Source organism: Crocodylus siamensis, chromosome 6 (assembly GCF_052110815.1).
Source record: "Crocodylus siamensis isolate JL-2025a chromosome 6, ASM5211081v1, whole genome shotgun sequence".
In the NCBI taxonomy this organism is placed as follows: domain Eukaryota; kingdom Metazoa; phylum Chordata; order Crocodylia; family Crocodylidae; genus Crocodylus; species Crocodylus siamensis.
The window spans coordinates 1,117,640-1,137,911 of record NC_143400.1 but is presented as its reverse complement, the minus strand read 5'-3'; the positions used below and the strand labels follow the sequence as shown (position 1 = coordinate 1,137,911).

The 20,272-nt window shown below is 62.5% G+C and overlaps 2 protein-coding genes across 5 annotated transcripts; one reads left to right on the top strand and one right to left on the bottom strand.

Annotated features, from left to right (window-relative positions):
• Positions 1-48: 48 nt before the first annotated feature.
• SAMD4B (sterile alpha motif domain containing 4B) lies at positions 49-14,137 on the bottom strand. Of its 2 annotated transcripts, none has more exons than XM_090050932.1 (13): positions 14,006-14,137; positions 11,986-12,385; positions 9,829-10,311; positions 7,461-7,700; positions 7,254-7,363; positions 6,201-6,353; positions 5,315-5,615; positions 4,810-4,895; positions 4,587-4,705; positions 3,968-4,163; positions 3,511-3,634; positions 3,193-3,276; positions 49-2,924 (listed from the first exon to the last, which is right to left on the bottom strand). In XM_090050932.1, the coding sequence occupies exons 2-13, from the start codon at positions 12,179-12,181 to the stop codon at positions 2,896-2,898; spliced, it is 2,121 nt and encodes a 706-aa protein (XP_089907058.1). In that variant the 5' UTR covers positions 12,182-12,385; positions 14,006-14,137; the 3' UTR covers positions 49-2,895. The 2 variants fall into 2 exon arrangements, with proteins under 2 accessions (XP_089907058.1, XP_089907059.1); XM_090050933.1 differs by having other exon boundaries at positions 6,201-6,287.
• A 235-nt stretch (positions 14,138-14,372) lies between these two features.
• GMFG (glia maturation factor gamma) lies at positions 14,373-18,887 on the top strand. Of its 3 annotated transcripts, XM_090052120.1 has the most exons (8): positions 14,845-15,181; positions 15,349-15,426; positions 16,675-16,771; positions 17,098-17,147; positions 17,921-17,970; positions 18,181-18,263; positions 18,538-18,611; positions 18,719-18,887. In XM_090052120.1, exons 1-8 carry the CDS (start codon positions 15,167-15,169, stop codon positions 18,788-18,790), a joined length of 519 nt encoding a protein of 172 aa, XP_089908246.1. In that variant the 5' UTR covers positions 14,845-15,166; the 3' UTR covers positions 18,791-18,887. The 3 variants fall into 3 exon arrangements, with proteins under 3 accessions (XP_089908244.1, XP_089908243.1, XP_089908246.1); XM_090052117.1 differs by having other exon boundaries at positions 14,807-15,426; XM_090052118.1 differs by lacking the exon at positions 17,921-17,970 and having other exon boundaries at positions 14,373-15,426; positions 18,196-18,263.
• The last annotated feature ends 1,385 nt before the right edge of the window (positions 18,888-20,272 follow it).

The following is a 20,272-nucleotide window of genomic DNA, read 5'->3' as shown; positions in this document are numbered from 1 at the left end:
CTGCTTCAGGGTTCACGAGAGTCTTGAGTCATCACTCCCCCACATTACACAAGGATGCTTTGTGCTGGAGCTCAGCTTGACCCAGCTACTGCTTCTCCTTGGGCTCCTCAGCCACAACGTGCAAGAGCCAGCTGCAGGCTGGCCTGTGCTTGGAGCACCTGCATCTTCCACCACCCCAATGGGGCCTGTCCCCAAACCCCCTGCTGGGGGGGCACAGCAGGACTCAGGATAGTGCCACACAGCCTAATGGGGGTAGCATAGCCTAATATGGCTCAGTAGGGGTCTGTATGGGCCAATATAGGCCAACATAAGCTGTATGACCTAGAAGGGGGGCCCTACAGGGCCGTATGGGTTGTGGGCTTATACAGATGCCTGTAGAGCTGGAGGAGCTCAGAGTATGGACCAATATGGGCTGTATAGCCCTGGGAGGGAGGGGGGATGGGTTGGGGGTCACCCCTCTCCTTCCCACCAGCAGGATGGGAGGGGGTCCTGACACCTTGGGGCAGCCAGGAGGGAGCCTGGTGGCAGGGGATAAGAGCTATGCCCACTCAGTGGGGGGGCAAGGGGGTTGATTCTACCCCCGATGCATGCTGCAACTTTTCCCACATCCACCTGGAGCCCACAGCTGCAATGCAGTGGGGGGAGGCAAGTCCAGGGGAAAACTGTTTCCCAGCCCGGCCACTGGCCCTGAGACCGGCCTCGTGCCTGGGGCTGTCCCAGCCTCGGCACCACCCCCTAGGGCTCTGTAGCCTCCAAAAGACCCCCCCACACCAGCTACAGCATGAGCTGGACAGGGGAGGTAGAGACCCCACAGGTGGCAGGGCAGCAGGGAGGGGTAGAAAGACCGCAGGCAAAGTTCAGCAGTGTGTTATATACCAGGAAATACAGTAAGAGCAGTCATGCGGCAGGAATAGGACGTAGGAAGACCCCAGAAGGGGGTGGGGCAAGTTGGGGATACAGAGATCCCAAAAGGAGAATGGGGCCCATAGGGAGACCCCAGGGGGCCTGGGAGCAAGGGGGGGAGGGGCTGTGCCTGGCCAGGTAAGCAGCAGAAACCACTCTTACCATATTTCTCTGTATACAAAGTGCTGGGAGGGGCTGCCAACTCCCACAGGGGTGGGGGAACAGGCCTGGGAGCCCCAAAGTAAGGTGAGTGATAAGGGAGTAGAGACTGGGGGGGAGGGCGCATCAGCCATTCCTCCCCCAATCGTCAGAGGCGCTGGGTTTTGCCTTTTTTAATAACGTCGTCATGGTTACCAGCCATAGTCATAACAAAAGTTATCCATAATAAAACGTATCTAAAATAACGCTTCTATCTGAACCCGGAGCCGCCGGCCGGCAGGTACAAACAGCAGGGGGGGCCCTGCGCGCGGGGGGGGGGGGGGGGGGTCATGCCCCCTTCAGGGGGAGTCTGGGGGAGGGCTTCTTACCCCACCCCTTAATGGGGCCAGGAAAGCTGCTTTGTACCAAGGGGGTGGGGCTGCCGGGGAGGGGGAGGGATCAAATCATAATTAATGTATGTACCACCAGGGGGCAAGGCTAGCAAAGCCCCACCCCACAATTCCAGGGGACCCCACGACCCACCCTGGGGGGGGGGTGTCCTGCTCTGAGGAAGCTGCATGGGGGCACTGCTTTACCCCACCCCTTATTGTTAGGGGCTACAAAGAAAAGAGGGGCAGAGAAAGGGGTAAGCCAGGCTGAGGGGGCAGAACTGGGGTTACACTCCTACCCCCCTGGGACCCACCCCCATGTAGTGTAGTCACTGACACGCTTACACACATGCATGTGCACGCACATGCTCCCACCATGGGCCTGGCCATTTGTATCCCCAAGGGTCTGGGGGGGTGGGGGTTGAAACTCCCTCAACTTGCTGCAAAGTTGCATGGAAGCTAAACCTTTCCCACAATGCACTGAGGCCACAAGTGCAATGTATCATGGGAAAGTGAGTCCAGAGGGAACCCCCCCCCCACACACACACACCTCTTTCCTATCTTCTTCCAGGAGCTGGGGGGTGGGGGTGGGGGTGGGGGGAAGTCATCCCCTGCCCCAGGGGGTATGCCCAGCTTGGGGAGGAGGAAGGTCAGGGAACTGGGGGGCAGGGGCACGCGCGTGTGCAACAGTTAGGCCCTATGGGACACCCCCCATTAACCCTTCCCCTGCACTGGAAGGGGCTATCTGTCCTGGAGAGGGGAAGGGGGTCTCCACCTATGGGGGGGCAGTTTCATCGGGGGTGGGGGGGTAAATAATTATTTCTTTTAAACCAGGCACTTAAATCAGGTCCAGGAAAATGTCACTGCCCCCCCCCACAACCCCCTTCCTACATAGCTGCCCCCTCCCCCAGATCAGGGGCCAAACACCAGCACGGGGTGAGCCTGGATGGAGCCAGCTCTCCAGGCACCCCCCGTGGGGACTCTGGCCCTGATCCTGCCCCCTAAACCTGCCCCCAAAGCAGGAGAAACTCAAACCCTCCCTCCCCTCCCAGATCTCCCTGACTGCCGGGATTGTCTGCTCCCGGAACGGCCTGCCGGGAGAGGCCAGGGTGGGAGGTGTCGCACAGACACACGGGGGCCCGCATGGGCTTGCACGCCCCCCCTCGCACACCCGGCTCCCCCCCAGGAGGGAACCCTATGTCTTTATACAGCAGGAGAAGGAAACAAAACAAAACAAAAACAAAAAAAAGTAGGAAACAGGAAAAAAAAAAAAAGCGATCGGAAGGTCTAAGATGATGCCATTGTAGTGAGGGGCCGGCCCCGCCCCCACCCCTCGCATGGGGAGGGGGGGCAGCCACGGGGACCGTGGGGGGGGTAGTCACCCACCCCCTGCTGAGAAGCGCCCCAAAAAGAAAAAGAATAACCCCAAAAGCGTCCCAGGGCGCGGCGGGGTCCCCCGGCGCCCTCAGATGGTGGAGGTCTTGTCGGTACCATCTGGATGGGGGGGGGAGAAGGTGGAGTCAGGGGCGGGGCCTCACAGGAGGGCCACTGCAAGCCTGCCTTGCAAAAACCCTTTCCACAAGCTCCCCTCCCATGAGGGCCTGCACGTGAAGTGCGGGGCGGACAGGCAGGCAGGGACAGCTGCCCGAGTTGAGACACTGTCCCTGCAAGGGACTGAGAGCCCCCAGCCAGGGTATCTGGGACCAGCTGGGTGCCCATGCCCCCACAGCGCCAGGATGCCCTCCTAGTGCCCCCCACTCACCGCCCAGCGCGTGCTCCGTCATGCTGAGACACAGCGACTCCAGCGTGGGGTTGATCTCCAGGTCTGTGCCAGGCAGCTGGCATTCTGCAGGGGGGTGTGAGCAGCAGGATTTGCCCTGTGCCCACCTCAAGTGCCCGGGGCTGGGGGGCATTCCTCCAACCCCCGCCACAGGGCAGCAGTAGATGCAACCCAGGAGTCCAGCAGAAACCACTTCCCCTCCCCCCCCCCCCCACAAACAGCTTGGACAGGACTCAGCTCCTGGGTGGAAACCATGCCCCACGCCCCCGCAGAGACCCCCGGCATGCAGGCCAGGCTCACCTTGGGGGAACATGAGGACGGCCTGCGGGGAGCTGTGCACGGGCAGCGAGTGGGTGCGCTGCACGGCGCTGCGCCCCGGCCCCGGCATGCTGTGGCTGCCCCCGGGGTTGGCGAACCACAGGCTCTGCAGGGGTAGGGAGGAGAGGGGAGTTGGGTGGGGCACCCCTGCCTGCCAAACCCTGCCCCAGTCCCCATGTGCCCCCACGATCAGGCTTCTCCCAGCTGGCCCCTCCCCCTCCCCCCCATGTGCCAAGCCCCCAGGTGCCAGCTCCACCTCTATAGCAGGCCCTGCCCCAACAGGCCCCATCCCCACAGCTCCCGCCCCTGCAACAGGCCTCACCTCCACCCCACTCCCCCCTGTACTATGCTCCAACCCCAACAAGCCCCTCCGCCCCCACCCCCCCATACCCTGCCCATGTACTATGTACAAGATCCCCAGGCCCCAGCCCAAGCTCACCTGGCGGCCCTGGCTAGCGACGGCGGGGCTGAGGCCGTGGCGGGGTGAGACGGCACCGAGGCCAGCCGGGCTGAGCAGCCCCATGCGGCCGGGGGCCAGGGGGCGGGGGGGCACTGGGAACGGGCGCTGGCCCCGGCGTGCCACCCCCACCCCCACAGAGCCTGCTATGGGGAGCGAGTTGGAGCCGAAGGCCCAGCTGGGGAGGGGGAAGAGGGGCGTGAAATCAGGCTTAGTCCCTCCCCTCCCAGGCTCCTGTCTGATGGCTTCTGTGCCTCAGTTTCCCCAAGTCGGTATCACACCCACACAGGACCGACCCTAGCTGAGACCTAGTAACTCATCACACAAATACATCCCCCCCACCACCACCTTCCCCCTGCTGCCTGCACCCCCACCCACCACTGCCCGGCTGAGGCCTACAAAAACTCATTGCACACACCCTGACGGCACTGACTGAGGCTTGGAAACTCGTCACATTCCCGCCCCCCGACACCATGTCCCCCCCCACCCTGTCACTCCTTACCCAAGGCCTAGAAACTCTTCACGTGCACAGCGCCCCCTGCTGACCTCACCCCCTCCCATGGCCTGGCAGCAGAGGCCGGGGAAGTCGCAGCGCCCTTACCTCTTCTGCTGGCGGTAGCTCTGCAGGTCAAGTGCCGCCTTCCTGGGGAACGCCCGCAGCAGCTTCAGCACCTGCTGCTTCCAGGACAGGAGCCGCTTCTTCTGCGTCTCCGTGAATGCCTGCAGGGGGGCGGGGAGAGGGGGTCAGGAGAACCCAGGCATCCCGCCACCCCCCCTCCCCCCCGCCCTCAAGAACCCAGGCGTCCTGGCCCCGTCGGATATACCTCGTGCGTCAGGCACTTCTCGATGAGCTGGAGGTAACTGGTGATGTTCTCCTCGTCCGGCCGTGACACCAGCAGCTGGGTGCACACTGCGAGGGAGATGGCACGGCTGTGAGAACTCAGGAGTCCTGCCCAGTCCCATCCCTTTCCCCATTAGACCCACTCTCCTCCCAGAGCTGGGATGAAGCCAGGTGTCTGGGCTCCCCCCCTCCAACTCTCTTTGCTGGGTGGGATTGGGTATCACCCGCTTCCGGGGGCTGGATCAGGCGCTGCCCCCACCCTGCCAGCCCTGAAGGGAGATCAGTGGAGCCCTAAACTGTTTGGGCAGCCTCGCAGTACAGACCAGTGCAGGCAAGGAACCGAACTGATTTTCAAAGGGACTGGACTAGTTCCCTAATTGCCCCAAGGCCCTGCTCCAAATGCCCCCAGCCCCCACAAGCTCCCTGTAACCTCCCAATCCCCCCACCCCAAACTCCCCATACCCTCCCAATGCATCCCCCATCCTCACCTTTGCCCATGACTCGCGTGAACTGCCCTGGGATGTCACCCTCGGGGATGGGGGCAGTGGCTGACTCGCCATCGCCCGGCACGGGGGGCTGGGCCTGGAAGCTGTCACCCAGGGGTGCCTTGTCCTCAGCCCCACCACCAGGCTTGTCCAGGCCGGGCTTGGGGGGACCCCCGAGGCGCTCGGGCCCAGCCTCCTTGGGTGTGGGCGAGGCCTGCAGGGAGCTGTAAGCTTTGATGGGCGTTGCGATGATCTGCTGCAGCTCCTGCAGCGCTGTCCACAGGTTCCCACCTTCCAAGATGTCCTAACAGAGTGGGGGAAACAGGGCACCACATCAGGCCTGCCTGCACCCCTTCCCAGCCCAGGGCTCAGCTCCTCGGGGATCACAGGTTCAAATCCCAGCTGGACCCAGGAGGAGTGCAGGTGTGTGCTGCTCCCTGCTGGAGGACTGGAGACTGTGTAGGTGGGTGTGCACACTTATGTGGGGAGGAGGGTTGTGGGCACATGTGCATGCGTGTAGGGAGGACTATACATGTGAGAGGGTTGTGTGTGCATGCACATGCATGTGGGGGGAGGGTTGCATGCTTGCATGTGTGGGAGGGTCGTGCATGTGCATACATGTGGGGGAGAAGGACTGTGCATATTGATGGGGGGGGAGGGGTGTGTGTGTGTGGGGGAGGGAGGAAGGGTTGTGGGTGTGCATGAGTAAGGTGTGCAGACAGCTGTGTATTCATGTTCCTTTATGTCAGGGGGAAGGCTGTGTTGGTGTGCACATGCCTATGCATCTCAGCGCATCTGTCCCAAGACCACAGCAGCCGTGCACCGCTCCTTCCTCCCCAGAAGCAGCTGCATGGACAGACCCGAGCTGTCTTGGCCCCATCAGCCTCACCTTCTCCAGGGACTTGAGGACGCTCTGCCTCTCCCGCAGCTTCTGGATGCTCAGCGCAATCTTGTGCCGGGCGCCCTTCGTCACGTTCTGGAGCGGGGAGAACCTGGAGCTGAAGGTGGCAGCAGCCGAGGGAGGCCCTGGATCCCGGCCCACCTGGCACACCGGATGGGGCAGGGAGCAGAAAGCAATGGATGGAACCAGGGGGACACAGAGCCAAAAGCAGAGACCAGATGGGGCAGGGGGCACGGGACAGGAAGCAGAAAGCAGAGTAGCTGACAAGGCAGGGGGCTGGAAGCAGAGCAGTAGATAGGGCAGGGCTGGGAACTGAAAGCAGAGCAAGGGGTGCAACAGGGGGTCAAAAGCACAGCAACGGATGGGACCGGGAAGCAGGACAAGAAGCCAAATAAAAGGTAACAATGGAGCAGGGGGCTGAAAGCAGAGCAGAGAAACAGGTGGGACCAGAGAGTACAGGGCAAGAAAATGAAAGCAGAGCAATAGATGGAGGCAGGGGAGCAGGGCTAGGAGCTGAAAACAGAGCAACAGATGGGGCAGAAGGGGCTGGGAGCTGAAAGCAGAGCAAGGGATGTGGCAGGGGGTCAGAAGCAGAGCAATGGATAAGACAGGAGAGCAGGGTGGGAAGCTGAAAGCATGGTAACAGGGCAGGGGGTTGAAAGCAGAGCAGAGCAACAGATGGGGCTGGGGAGTGCGGGGCACAAATCTTAAGCAAAGCAATAGATGGGGATGGGGGAGCAGGACTGGGACTGAAAGCAGAGTAACCGATGGGACTGGGGGCACAGGGCAGGAAGCCAAAAGTAGAGCAGCAGATGGGGCAGGGGATGGGAACCAATGCAGCATTTAAGGAGGATGTGCCCCCAGACCAGGGAAGGACTCCAGCACAGCATTTGTGGAAGATGTGGGGCTCTTTGCACCCTGCCTGCCCTTAAGGTGGGTCCCACAGAAGACTGCACCCACCAGCCCAGACCTCGAAGACATTGGGGACTGGCCAAGTGTCCTGAGCCGGGGCAGGGGAGGGAGGCCTGGGCAGGGCTGTACCTGTGACTCCAGGTGCTGCTCCGTGAGTGTCATCATCTCCTCATACGTCAGCTGGGAGAAGAGCGCTGCATACTTGTGCAGCCGAAGGCTTTTCAGCCACGAGGGCACGTCTGTGGAGATGGGGAGGGGGTGAGACTTGGGGGGGAAGGGTGCGGGGGTTGCTGCGGCTGGTTTGGGGGGGGGGGGAGGCACCCCTCCCTGCCCTACCTTTCATGCCGCTCCCGTCCTCCTGGAAGGTGTTGCGGCTGCCCCCCGGCTCCTCCGTCTGCTCGCTGCCTGAGGAGGCCACGCTGCTTTGGGGCGAGAGGGGCGCGTGGTCCCCGGGCCCAAAGGCCGAGCGGGCACCCAGCTCCTCACCCCCCAGCCAGTCCCCGGGGCCCTGGGGGCTTGTGGGGATGAGGGACATGGAGCGCTTGAGCGGGCTGGGGTGGATTTGGCAGGGCAGAGCTGCAAGGAGACAGAGATGGCATTACCATATTTCCTCTCACACAATGCAGATACACACACCTTTCTCCTTACCATATCTCCTTGCATACAACACGCTCCAAAAATCAAAGGGGATGTTTTAAGTGGCTTTATTTGCTGAAAAAGAAGCACCGAGACAGTGCGCGAGCTACGCCGCTGCCCAGAGCACAGAGCCCTGAGTTAACCCTCTCACAACAGCTGTTGACTGGGCACTGTAGAATCCTAGAACCGTGGGGATGGAAGGGATCCTCAGAGATCACAATTAGTCCAAGCCCTGGCCTGAGGCAGGATCAGCCCCATTCAAACCCAGCACTGAACCTCTGAGCAGCACAACCATCAGCCCTGACACCACACCAGGCATCACCCCCACCCCTGAGGAAGCAGGGGAGCTGTGGCCACCAACATCCTGCTACTGTCAAAGGGGGTTCATGGATGCTCCAGAGACCCCAGGGCGAGGCTGTGGCCCTGCTGCAGAAGAAAGGAACCCCCATTCAGTCTGCACCAGTCTGACCACGGTGTGGGGCAGAGGGGTGAAAATTCCTTCCTGCCCCCAGTGCAGTGTGGGGCTGAGCCTGAGTGCAGGGGCAAGGCCCTCTAGCCAGGACCCTGTGGGGTTGGTCCCAGCAGGAGCATTGGTGCAGCTCAATCCCCAGCCTGGGCTGCAGCAGCACCCAGCGCCTCTGGGGGAAACTTAAAACCCCCAGTGCATGGAGCAGAAAGCATGGGGGGAAGGGAGGCAACCAGCACAGCCCTGAAGCCTGGGAAATCCCAAGTAGAACACAGATCACCCCTGCCCAGTGGCTGCCCACCCTCTCCTTGAACCCCTCCAGGGATAGGGAGCCCTCAACTTCCCTGGGGTCTCCATCTCTGCCTCCTGCTCTAACAACAAACAAGTTTTTGTGAGGTCTGATCTAAACGCAGCTCTGCTGCAATTTCAAGCTACTGGTCCGCACATTTTCCTTGTACGAAACTTTTCTCCCCAAAACCAGCCCCCCAGAATTGTGTTTGAGGTGGAAGGGATGTTAAGCAGCTTGCTTCACTGGACCAGAAGCACTGCGACACTGCATGCACCATGTCACTGCCCAAAGGGAGTACCCCATGTTAAACCTTTCAAGGTTAACCCTCTCAAACTACAGCTGTTGCCCGAGTGCCACAGCTTCTGCCGGAAGCAGCCAGTGAGTGGCCAGGAGCATCCATGCTCAAAAAGGGGCACAAAAAGACACTGAGTCCTCCAGGCAGCTGCCAGGATGGTGGAGCCCCGTGTCAACCTTCTCACAGCCAGAGCTGCTGACAGCGCTGTAGCTACCGCCCGAAGCAGCCAGTATCAGGATAGGCTTGATATGGACACAATTCATTTATAGGAACGCACATAAAGGACAAGGTACAGTCTTGCTACCACCCCTTGCAAAACTCTGAGACCTTGTGACAAGAGTAGGTTCTCCTGAGAACATACGAGTGTTCAGAAGGTATAGGGACCTTCTGGGGGAGGCAGCAAGACCTTCCTGGACACTCTACGTTCCTGGGAGGACTTACTCTATATCACACTATCATCTATGACTCTGGAAAGCGGGAGGTAGAAAAGAAGATATTGTCAACACCAAGAGATGGGGTGTCGTATGCCTGAAAATACAGTAGCAGCGCACCAAACTGACGCAGTGCATCCGGGGTGGGGACAAGATGCATCCGGACACTAGATCTCAGCCCAAGGTGAGAGTGTGACCTCCCCCACACAGCCCCCATAGTCTTACTACTGCCCTTACAAAAATCCAGGGCCTTGGGACAGAGTAGGTCCTCCTGGGATCAGTGTCCAGGAAGTGTAGAGAAGACCGTCCAGGGGAGGGAGCAGGAACTTCCTGGACACTATATTTCTGGGAAGACTTGCTCTACGTGATGCCGTCAGCTACGACTGAGTTGGTCCCTTCAATGCTATGCCCTGCCTTTCAAAGCCCAACGTGGGGCATGTTCTATGCTTGCAAATATGTTGTCCCAAACCGAGGCATCATATCCTTGACGATACAGTGGCAGTGCACAGAACCAGCATGGTGCATCCGACCGCTGGATCTCTAACCGCACAGCCCCCTCTTCTCCTTCCCCTCCCCAGCCCCCGTACCTGCATTGGCGTTGCTCCCGAGGCTGTTAATAGCTGAGGGCACCGAGCTGGAAGAGTGGAAGGGCAAGTGTCCGTTCTCGCGGGGTGGCTTGTCCTGCCAGCCGTGGCCCAGCTCCCCCACCCCCGGCTCGCCGGGGCCCTGCCACTCGTCCGAGCCTTGGCGGGAGTGGTAGGTGGGGTCGGCCCGGCCTCGGCTTTGGCCTGAGAAGGCGCCTGAGAGGCGGTCTTCCAGATGGCCCAGCCAGAGGGCCAGGGAGTTGCGGTCGTCCAGGGTGGTGGCAGGGTGGATGAGGGCGTAAGACAGCAGCTGCCGGCTCTCCTCGATGAACAGGTTGCTCTCAATAGAGTAGGCCAGCACCTTTTGCAGCAGCTTCATGTACTCAGCCTTGGCGTCCATGTTGCCGGGCTGCAGCAGGGGCAGGTGAGTCAGGAGCAGGGAGATGACCTTGTCTTTGGGCTCTTGATGCCATTGGCTCACCACAGCTGCAAGGAAAGAGAAAGGGGTTAGAAGGGTTGGCAGTGGGATGGAGCTAGAACCTGAAGGCAGAGGCTGGTGGGTGCATGGGGAAGGAATGGGGTCAGGTGCCCACGGCATCAGGCACCATATGAGGGAAAAGAACTGGGGGGGAGGGGGAAGGGTCCTATGGGCCGGCTCAGGGCTGCTCTCACCCCCAAGCCAACTGGCCTCATTAGCCCGTGAGCCCCAGATTATTCCCCCTCTGGTCCCACAGTTATCAAACCCTGGGCCCCCAGAGCACCTCCTCCTGGCAGGCAGGGACCAGCCAGACACAAGCCTAGCCTGGCCAGGACTCCTGGGTCCTACACCCAGCTCTCCCACTGATGACAGAGAGTGGGGTTTTGCTTTCTGCCTCAGTTTCCCCACCTGCAAATGACCAGCTCAGGTTCCATATCCCCCCTCCCCTCCTGCAGCACTCGAATCCCACAGCAGGGGAATACGTCAAGCTTGAGGTCCCACCTGCCCTGTAGAGACGAGTTTCAGCTGTGATCCGAGCTGGGAGAATGCAGCCACTATTTGGGTGAAACCTCCCAGCCCTTTCATACATGCACCCCAGGCACCATAGGTTATGTAACCAGTATCTTGCAGCTCTATTGGGAGTCAAACATGGCCTTGCCTGGAGCAGCAAGGATCTGAAACCAACTAAAAGCACTTTCTTTTGCCCCAAAGCCCCGGTCAGGACAGTCCCGGACCCTGCCAGCTCCTAAAACAGGATGCCAAGGTATAGTTAGGGAATAAAGGGGCTTTTCACACCACCATGTCCCTGGAACAATCACAGCAATACAGGTCCAGCTGCCCCTGGTATAACCCAAGCAGCAGATGCCCCCGTCCCAAGGTAAGCAGGCCCTGGGTATAGAAGGCATCTTGAAGGCAGAGCCACAGGGAAGCTGGGCACAGCCCTTGGCAGGGTGGTACATCCAGCATAGCCCCCACCTCCACACAGGGTTGGCATCATCTGTAGCAGCCCAGATGAGCATGCGACCAAAGCCATGCAGACAATCCCCTCGCACGACTGCCTGGCCTGATGGGAACCAGCCGCGGCTAACGCAGGAGCAGGGGTCATTCGGGAGTAGCTCACCGGCTGCATCCAGGACATCCTGCTTTGCTGCTCTCCCCCCGCCCATCCCTCCTTCACAGACATGGGCAGAGATGAACCCCAGAGCCGGACAGGGGGTTTTGGGGCGGAGGCAACGGGAGGGGGGTGGGTTCCAGTGGGAAGCCAGCAGCGCTCTCCAAGAATCTCAGGAATGTAAACGCCGAAGGAGGAAGGACGCGGGGGAACAGGGCCGGGGAGAGGCCAGCAGCTTGCAGGTCGAGAGCCAGGGGACTGCCCATGCTGGGGGTCTGAAGGGCTCTGAGTCAGGGGTGGGGAAATCCAAGCATCACCAGACCCAGTGCCCCCCCCACTGCTGCAGCAGTACGGCTCCAAAGGGGCCGTGGCGGAGGGAGAAGCTTGTAGCAGATGCCACAAGGCAGGGGGTTGTTCCCAGCTTTGGGAACACAGCACAGCTGCCTCGTTCCACCCCAGGAGCAGCTGCATGTACCCAGCACCTGGCTGGGAGCAGAAGGTGGACACAGCTAGGCCCGGCTTGCCCCGCCTTGCACCAGAGGGGGTTCGGAAGCAGGGCAGGGCCTCTCACCTGCGCTGTTGGCCTCGGACTCCACGATGTGGATCTCGGTGCAGTCGGCCAGCGAGTGCTCCAGGCAGAGCTGCAGGAAGCGGGCTTGGGTGCGGGTGATGCGCTTGAGGAGCGACAGCAGCGCCACTGTCTGCTCGCACTCATTCCAGCCCTTGAACCAGCCCGCCAGGATGCCCACCTGGTCCCGGAACATCATGGTGGCAGGCGCAGGCGGGGAGGGGGCCGGGAGAGCGGAGCTGGGTCGGCCCCCCCGCCCCCTCACATGGCATCAGCTGGGGGTCCCCCGGCACAGCCGGACACACGCAGCTGCCTGCTGGCACCCCCCAGGAATTTCATACGCTTGTGTGGGGGGCGGGGTGGGGAGCTCTTCACGAGGGCGTCACCCGGGCTGCGGAGACCCCTGGGAGGACAGAGACAAGCCTGGGTTAGCAGGGAGCACAGACACCGCCCCCGCCCTATCCTGAGCCAGCCCCTAGGAGCCTATGACGCCCCCCCCCCCCAAAGCGCCACTTGACCCCCCAGTTTGGGACCCACCACGGCCGCTCTTGAAGAGATCGGAGGAGCCCGGAAATCCCACTCAGCCCCCCACCCTGGGACAGCACAGCGGGCTGCAGCAAGGGGTGCTGGGATACTGGAGGAGACGGGCCAGGTCTCCGGGCATAAGCAGGGAGAAACGCAGCTAGGAAAGCAGCTCAGGGGAGCGGGGGCACCTGACCCTACACCCCCAGGTGCCAAGTAGGACCTACAGCTTCCAGGGCCCCTTTTCCCAGAGCAGGATTGAACCCATGACCTCTGCCCCTTGGCTCAGCTCCAGCCCCATCCCCTGGGTGGCAAAGGGGGATAAAAGCCCAGCCCTACCAGGCCAGGGGGTGGGAACAGCACCGCAGGGCTCCAACTCCAAAGAGATCATGGAGCGGATTCCCCCCCCCCAGCCAGCTCATGCCAGGATCCGGTGATCAAAGAGATCACAGAGCAGGTCTTTCCCAAGCCAGCTCACCACTGGGATCCGGTGATCCCAGCTCAGCAGCAGGAGGGATCTCTCAGGTCCGTCCTCTCCCCCCCTGGGGCTGGACTCCAGGTGTGAGTCGGGGGGCAGAGCTTCAACCCCAGCCCCTGGGACCACCCACCCGGCACCTATCTACTGCGCCCGGCACCACCTCCCGCAACTAGTCGCCCACGGGTCGGGGGCTCAGGCCGGGCCCCGACCTCACAAAGGCCATTGTGAGGCTCTGCCAACCGGACCTACCTCGGGGAGGCGAGACCCACCCACACCGGGGCAGGGGGAGGTGATGGGCAAGCAGGTCACCCCCCATCACTTCCGCTCCCCCTGGCCAGTCCCCTGGGGAGAAGGGGGCAGTGCAGCACCGGGGCTGCCCCCCACCCAGGCCCCGAGCACAGGACAGGGGCAGCCGCTCTGAGCCGCCTTGGACTCAGACCCCCCCCATTAGACCCCAGACCCCCCCACCTCGTCAGACCCCCCTCATTAGCACCCAGACCCCACTCGTTAGACCCCAGACCCTCCACCCCATCAGACCCCTCTCATTAGCACCCAGACCTCCCTCATTGGACCCCCAGACCCCCCACCTCATGAGACACCCCCTCATAAGACGCCCAGACCCCCCACCTCGTCAGGCCCCCCTCGTCAGCACCAAGACCCCCCCACCTCGTCAGGCCCCCCTCGTCAGCACCAAGACCCCCTCACCTCGTCAGACCCCCCCCTCACGAGACTCTGCGTTTCCCCCGTGTCCCGAGCCCGGTCCGCCCCCCACCCGCGGCCTGCGGGACACCTCGGAGGGTGTGGGGAGACGGTCACGGAGTACGGGAGGACCTGGAGGGGTCCCCTTGGCAAAGGGATGGGGGAGGGGAGCGGGGGGGCGGGTCTCAGGCCTGGGCTGGAAGCGGGTGTCGGGGGGGGCCCAGGCGGCGGGGGGCCACGAGGGGGGAGGCCCGCTCCCTGAGGGTGAATCCCCTCCCCCGCCCACGCGGGGGGGGCCGCCCCAGCACCTCGCCCCGCGCTCACCCGCGCCGCGGCGCCGCCAGCCGCGCTCCGCCGAGGCGCCGTAGCCCCCGCGCAACGTCAGCGCGCACGGCCGACGCACTGCGTCACCACGCCACGCGTGCGCGTACGGCGCCCGAGTGGCAGCGCCGCGGGCCAATGGGCGACGTGCGGGTGGTGGCTGAGCCCCGCCCCTTTCCCTTTAGACCGCGGGGAGCGGGACCGACGGGAGGGCCCCACTGCCGCCAGGGCAATCACCGCCCCGCCCCCCCACCGCGCAGCCCGGGCGCTGATTGGCCCGCGGAAGATGTCAGTCGGCAGCGCAGTGACGTTACTCACCAAGCCCTCCCCCTCCTTCCCACCTGCCTCCCCTCTCCCAGCCGCGCTCAGACTGCCCTCCCCTTTAATTAATCAGCTAATTAGCCTCGCCCTCCTCTGCGCCCTAATTAATGTCAGTGTTTAATTATGGAATAAGCAATTAACATAATCCCCCCTCCCCCCACTTCACTAGTGATTTAATTAACATGAGGCCCCTCCCCTACTGCTGCCCCCAATTAACTCATGGCTAAATTAACATGAATCTCTTACCTCATCCCAGCTCCTGGCCCCTCCTCCCTCCATGCCCCACGGCCCCAATGACGTAATTAATAAGTAATTAAATAATTAGCAGTCGATTACTAATTAAATAATGAACAGTTCCCCTCCCCCTGCTAATTAGACCCCGCTTAGCAAGCAGGCCCGCCCCCAAGATTATAGCTTGGGCTTTCAAAGAAAGGAGGTGGGAGGGTTAATTTGCTGAGGCGTTAATTAACATTAATTAAATTAACGATCTCCCTCCTTTGCTGACTCCGCCCCCTGTGGCAGCGCAAGGGATTGTGGGAACGAGACCCGGCTTCCTGCTGCCTCATGGGCCCTGTAGTCCTGTGCTCCCGCTGTCTCCTATGGACCGGGGCCTACATTACCCATGATGCCCCGCAAGTGGGGTCGGCTCTCGGGTGTGCCGCGGTGCCTGCTCGGAAATGGAGTCCAGTCCCCCGAGGACTGCCCAGCCCCCCATGGGGTAGAACTGCAGGCCCCTTGGGGCTGGAGGCAGCGGGTGTAACGAGCCCCGTTAGCTAATGAGTGGGGGGGCCTGGGCCCCCTCCCAAGTGCAGGCTCCTCCTCCCCACCCTGACACCCTCCACCATGCAGCTGGCTCTGGTGTGTTGCACGAGGGGGCAGTCTTTGCACACCCGATGCACGAGGATGGGGTCTCTCCATGCCCCCTTTCTTGTGTCCCTTTGCCCCCTGGGTGCCCCCCCCTCCCCTCCCCCTCCCCCAACCAAGACTTCTCCTTTTCTCCTGCCCGCATCCTGTCACGGGGCCAGTGCCCGCCCGGCCCCCCACACAGAGAGCAGAGAGTGGCACCTGCGCCAGCACTGCGGAGCCCCCGCCCCGACACCATGGTACCTCCTGGGGGGTGGAAGTGGGCTGGGGGGGCAAAGAGACCCCCTAGTGCTGCCCCTGGGGCGGGGGGCGGTGCTGGGGGGCAGAGGCAAGAGGAGGGGCATGCATCTGCCTGGGGGGCATGTGGGGGGCCTGTGCCTCCCCGGGGATGTGGGGGGGGCAGCAGGGCAGGGGGCAGGAGAAGGGTGTCCCCTCGGCGTGGGGGGGGCAGGACAGAGCAGGCTCCTGCTGCGGGGCGGAAGGGCGAGGCCGGAATGGGGGGGGCACTGGGGAGCGTGGCGGGGCCCCTGGAACCTGGGACTGGGGGGGCTGAACGGTACACACACACACGCACAACCCAGGTGTCCTGCATGCACACACGTGCACACACGGGACCCGGGTGTCCTGCACGCCTGCCTGTGCACATAAACACACACACACACACTCTGTGTAAATCCCACTTGGGGCCAGGCCTGTGTGTGTGGGTCTATGAGTGTGACCGAGATTTTGAGAGGGTGTGTGTGTGTGTGTGTGTGTGTTGAGGGTGGATAATGATGGACAGATGGACTCAAAGGGTGCCTGGAGGGAAGTGCAGACCAACCTCTGTGTGTGTGCATATGAGTGTGTGTTCCATGTTGGGGCAGTTGTGATCACCCCACAGGGCACGTGTGTGTGTGAGAACACAGGGGGGACGGTGCCAGTGAGAGTCACTACATGGGGCTGTATATGTGTGTGCCTGAGTGTGTCTCTGAGCAGCATGTTGGTGTGCAAGAGCCCAAGAATGTCAGGTGCCTGGAGCTGGGCCCGTGTGCCTGCACGTGTGTATGTGTGCCTGGGAGCAGGGGTACACAGATGTGCAAGCAAAGACTGCATTTCACCCAGGTGGTGTGTGTGTGTGTGTGCAAGACTCCTTTTTAGTGAGTATAGTGTGTGTGTGTGTGTGTGTGTGTGTGTCTTTGTCTTTCTGTCTGTCTGTCCGTCCTGGATACCTGGGTTGTGTGTGGGTCTGGGATGCTGGGGTTCTGTGTGTGTGTGTGTGAACATATCCCAGGTGCAAGGCGGGGTGGGGAAGGTGTGCGCACATGCATGTCCTGACACCTGGGTTGTGTGTGTGTGTGTGTGTACACATCTAATTCACAACTGCCTGTGTGGCAGTCCCAGGGCACCACCCCCACAGCAGCACCAGAGGGCACTTTACCCCGGGGGGGGCAGCGGCTGGGGGGCGGGGGGGTCTCACACTGGGGGGCTCATGGAGCACCCCCCTGCAGTCGGACTCGCTGGTGGTGTGTGACGTGGACCCTGCGCTGACCGAGAGGCTGCAGCGATTCCGTTTCCGCAAGGAGACCAACAACGCCGCCATCCTCAGTGAGTACCCCCATGGGCCCCCGGAGCCCCCCGCTGCCCCCCCAGAACCGCCACGGCCCTCCTGGGGTCTCTGCTGTCCCCCTGGAGCCCCTGCAACCCCCCATGACCCCCCATTTCCCCCTGGGGTCCCTCACTGCCCCCCTGGGGCTCCCCACAAGTCCGCGCCTGCAGCCCCCAGGTGCCAGGAGGCTACTTTGGTGGCCCCCAGCAGGGGGCGTGGGGGGGGCTGATATAGGCCAGCAAGAGGTGCTGTGGAGGGTGACCCCCACCTGTCCCCCAGTGCCCCCTAGTGCTCCTCCCTCATAACCCCCTCTGCCCTCCCCCAGTGAAGATCGACAGGGACCGGCAGCTGGTGGTGCTGGAGGAGGAGTTGGAGGTGAGGCCGCCTGGGCACCACGGAGGTCCCAAACCTCGGGGGGGGGGGGGGCAAAAGGCACCGGGCATCTCCCCTGGCGTGGGGGGGGCACAGAGGAGCCCCCTGCTCCTTGCCAGCAGGGGGCAACAGCGGCTCCGGGGCAGGGAAGAGGCATGTGGGACCCACGGGCTCCAGCAGGGGGCAGCACACATGCACACATGTGGACATAGGCACACACAGAACCCAGCTGTCTGACACACATGCACACCTACATGCACCCACATGCGCACAGAACCCGGGCGTTAGGACCTACCTACACGTCTGACACACACCCACACACACGCACAAAGAATCCAGGTGTCTAATGTGTGTGTACGCACACACACCCATGCCCACACCCACAGAACCCAGGTGTCTGACACGTGTACACACATGTACACACACCCCCATACCCACAGTCACAGAACCCAGATGTGTGACACGTTCACGCACGCAAGCACATGCACAGAACCCAGGCAGCTGTGCATACACACAGCCATACCCACAACCCAAACGTCTGATGGGTGCACACATGCATGCACGTGTGCGCGCGCGCGCGCACACACACACACACACACACACAGAATCTAGGTGTCCAACAGGTGTGTGCACACATATACATACACGTGCAGGTCTCCAGGCTAGGATCGGGCCCTCCTGGCCTAGTGACGGGCGGGGAGGGCTGGGACCAACCTGGGATGTCTGCCCTGTGTGCTGCCCCCCACCCCTCCATTGAGCGTTGCATGTTCCTGCAGGATGTGTCCCCCGAGGACCTGAGGGCCGAGCTGCCTGAGCGCCAGCCTCGATATCCTTCCACTGGGGCCAGGGGCAGCGTGGGGTGGGGGGCAGTGGGACAAAGGGGCAGGTGGGACACTGGTTGGGGGGGGCGGTGGCCCTCCATCCCTCCGGCTGGTCTGGGGCTCATAGGGAGCTGTGGAGGGTCCTGAGGGGTCACCAAGGGGGGTCGCGGGGGGCCAGGGGAGCCCCGCCTGCTCCTTGACCCCCCGTCCCCTACCTTCGTGGCATACAGCTACCGGTACCAGCACGACGACGGGCGCGTGTCCTACCCGCTCTGCCTCATCTTCTCCAGCCCCCTGGGTGAGCCAGACGCCCGAGTCCCCGGAGGGCAGCGGGGTGCAGGGTTCAAAGAGGGGGGCTCAGGCCCCTGGGTTCTTTCCTGGTTCTGGGAACTGGGCTTGGGGGGTCCCATGTTTAGACTGGTGGGAGGGAGCTGGGGGCCCTGGATGCCTGGGTTCGTTTCCCAATCTCCCCGGTCTGGGGAAAAAGTGGGGGGCTTCCCCCTCATTTCCCATTGCCCCATGTCAGCCCCCCAGCCCCCACCGGGGGGTACTAACCCTTTTGCCCCACGCAGGCTGCAAGCCGGAGCAGCAGATGATGTACGCGGGCAGCAAGAACCGGCTGGTGCAGGCGACCCAGCTCACCAAGGTACCGGGGTCCTGACCCCCTACCCCGGGGGGGGCGTCTTCTGGCAGGGGGGACTCCACACAGACACCCCCCCATGCAGCTGCCAACCCCCATCTCCCCCCCACCAGGTGTTTGAGATCCGGACCACGGAGGAGCTGACGGAGGACTGGCTGCGGGAGCGTCTGGCTTTCTTCCGCTAGGGGGGCTGGGGACCCCCCTCCCCACCGGACCCTCCATGTTGGGGGGCAGAGATACACCCCCCCTTGGCTGGGGAGGGAATAAACCAGTTGGGACGGAGCCTGAAGTCTGGTCAGTGTTTGTCCCGTCCCCCCACCCCCACTGCTGGGGTCTGTCCCCCCATATTGTGCAGGGGGCAGGGTGGCCCCTGGGGGGCTGGGAGCCTGGACCCCGGGGTCTCTCCTGAGCTCAGGTGGGGAGCGAGGCCCCATCCGTGGCCCAGAGACCTGCTCCCCCCTCCCCACTGGGCTTTTTGGGGGGGAACGAGCCGCCCCCCCGCAGCACCCTGGGCCCAGGGGAAGAGCCCAGCTACTCCTGCTGTCAGGACCCCAGCACCTCCCCTCCTTCCCCAAGCTGGGCCCAGGGGGTTTGGGAGCCCACCCGCTGCGGCGCCTAATGAGCCCGGATTTACATAGGGAATGAGGCTCCCCTTGGCTAAAATGGGATTAACGAACACGGTGATTAATTGGCAGTGAAGCCGGCGGGGAGCAAGGGGGGGGGGGCCACGGCTCTGATCCTGGCTGGCCTCAACAGAGCTGTACCCCCTGAGCCTGGCAACGTCCCCCCCAGGGGACAGGCTGTAATTAGGGAGCTAACGAGGGAGTAATTAGTGCTCATGGCCTGCTCTCTAATGAAAGTCTCTTGGCTGAGCTGCCAGAGGTGGCTGTTGGGGCCTGGGTTGCCTCTCCAGCCCTGGGATGGGAGTGGGGCCAGTGGTTAGAGCAGGGGGGGGTGTCAGCTAGCCAACCTCTGGCCTGGGGGTGCTGCTCCCTGCCCCATCCAGCGGGAAAGGAAACTGAGGCACAGAGTGGGGCCACGACACGTGGCCACCAGCCATGAAACCCAGGTGTCGGGGGCCTGCCACGCTCCCCGCCCAGGCTGCTGTGGTTTGCAGAGGGCTGGTGACGGGGCCTGAGATATGGGGGGCAGTTAACCCACGACCCCTGCCCTGCCGGTGCCCCCCACTCCCGACCTGCAGCCCCGGGGGGGCATCCCTGGCAGAGGCAGGTTGCCAGGTTGCCGCCCAAGGCCTGAGATTTCATGAATGAAGTAGGTTTGGGGGTCGCCATGGCAACCCACCGTCTGGCCTGCGTGTGCCACAGGTGATGGGGCTGTGGTGCGAGGGCGTGTGAGGGCTCCTGAGAGCACGTGCCAGCCATGCGCGTGCACGTGCAAGGCTGTTTGTGAATGTGCGAAGCAGCACAGGAGGCCACGTGCATGTGCAAGGTGGCCAGCCTGCCCACAGGCGAGCACGTGTGCAAGAGGGAGGGTGTATGAATGAGCGTGAGACCACAAGCAGGTGCGAGGTGGGGAGTGGGTACCAGGGCAAGAGCTCGTGTGCACACAAGTGGGTTGGCGCGTGAGTCTGGGTGTGAGTTTGTGCCCCCACACGTGTGCACAGGCTTGGCTTGGCATGGCGTCATGCACTGGTGTATGCTCAAAAC

Excerpts from the sequence above, each read along its gene's own strand:
- SAMD4B (XM_090050932.1), bottom strand. The coding sequence starts at position 12,181 with ATGATGTTCCGGGACCAGGTGGGCATCCTGGCGGGCTGGTTCAAGGGC. Across the intron at positions 10,312-11,985 it reads GTCCGAGGCCAACAGCGCAG|CTGTGGTGAGCCAATGGCAT; the intron begins GTGAGAGGCCCT and ends CTTTCCTTGCAG. Across the intron at positions 4,164-4,586 it reads AGCTACCGCCAGCAGAAGAG|CTGGGCCTTCGGCTCCAACT; the intron begins GTAAGGGCGCTG and ends CCCCCTCCCCAG.
- GMFG (XM_090052117.1), top strand. The coding sequence starts at position 15,100 with ATGAGTGGGGGGGCCTGGGCCCCCTCCCAAGTGCAGGCTCCTCCTCCC. Across the intron at positions 15,427-16,674 it reads GCCCCCGCCCCGACACCATG|TCGGACTCGCTGGTGGTGTG; the intron begins GTACCTCCTGGG and ends ACCCCCCTGCAG. Across the intron at positions 17,148-17,920 it reads TGCTGGAGGAGGAGTTGGAG|GATGTGTCCCCCGAGGACCT; the intron begins GTGAGGCCGCCT and ends ATGTTCCTGCAG.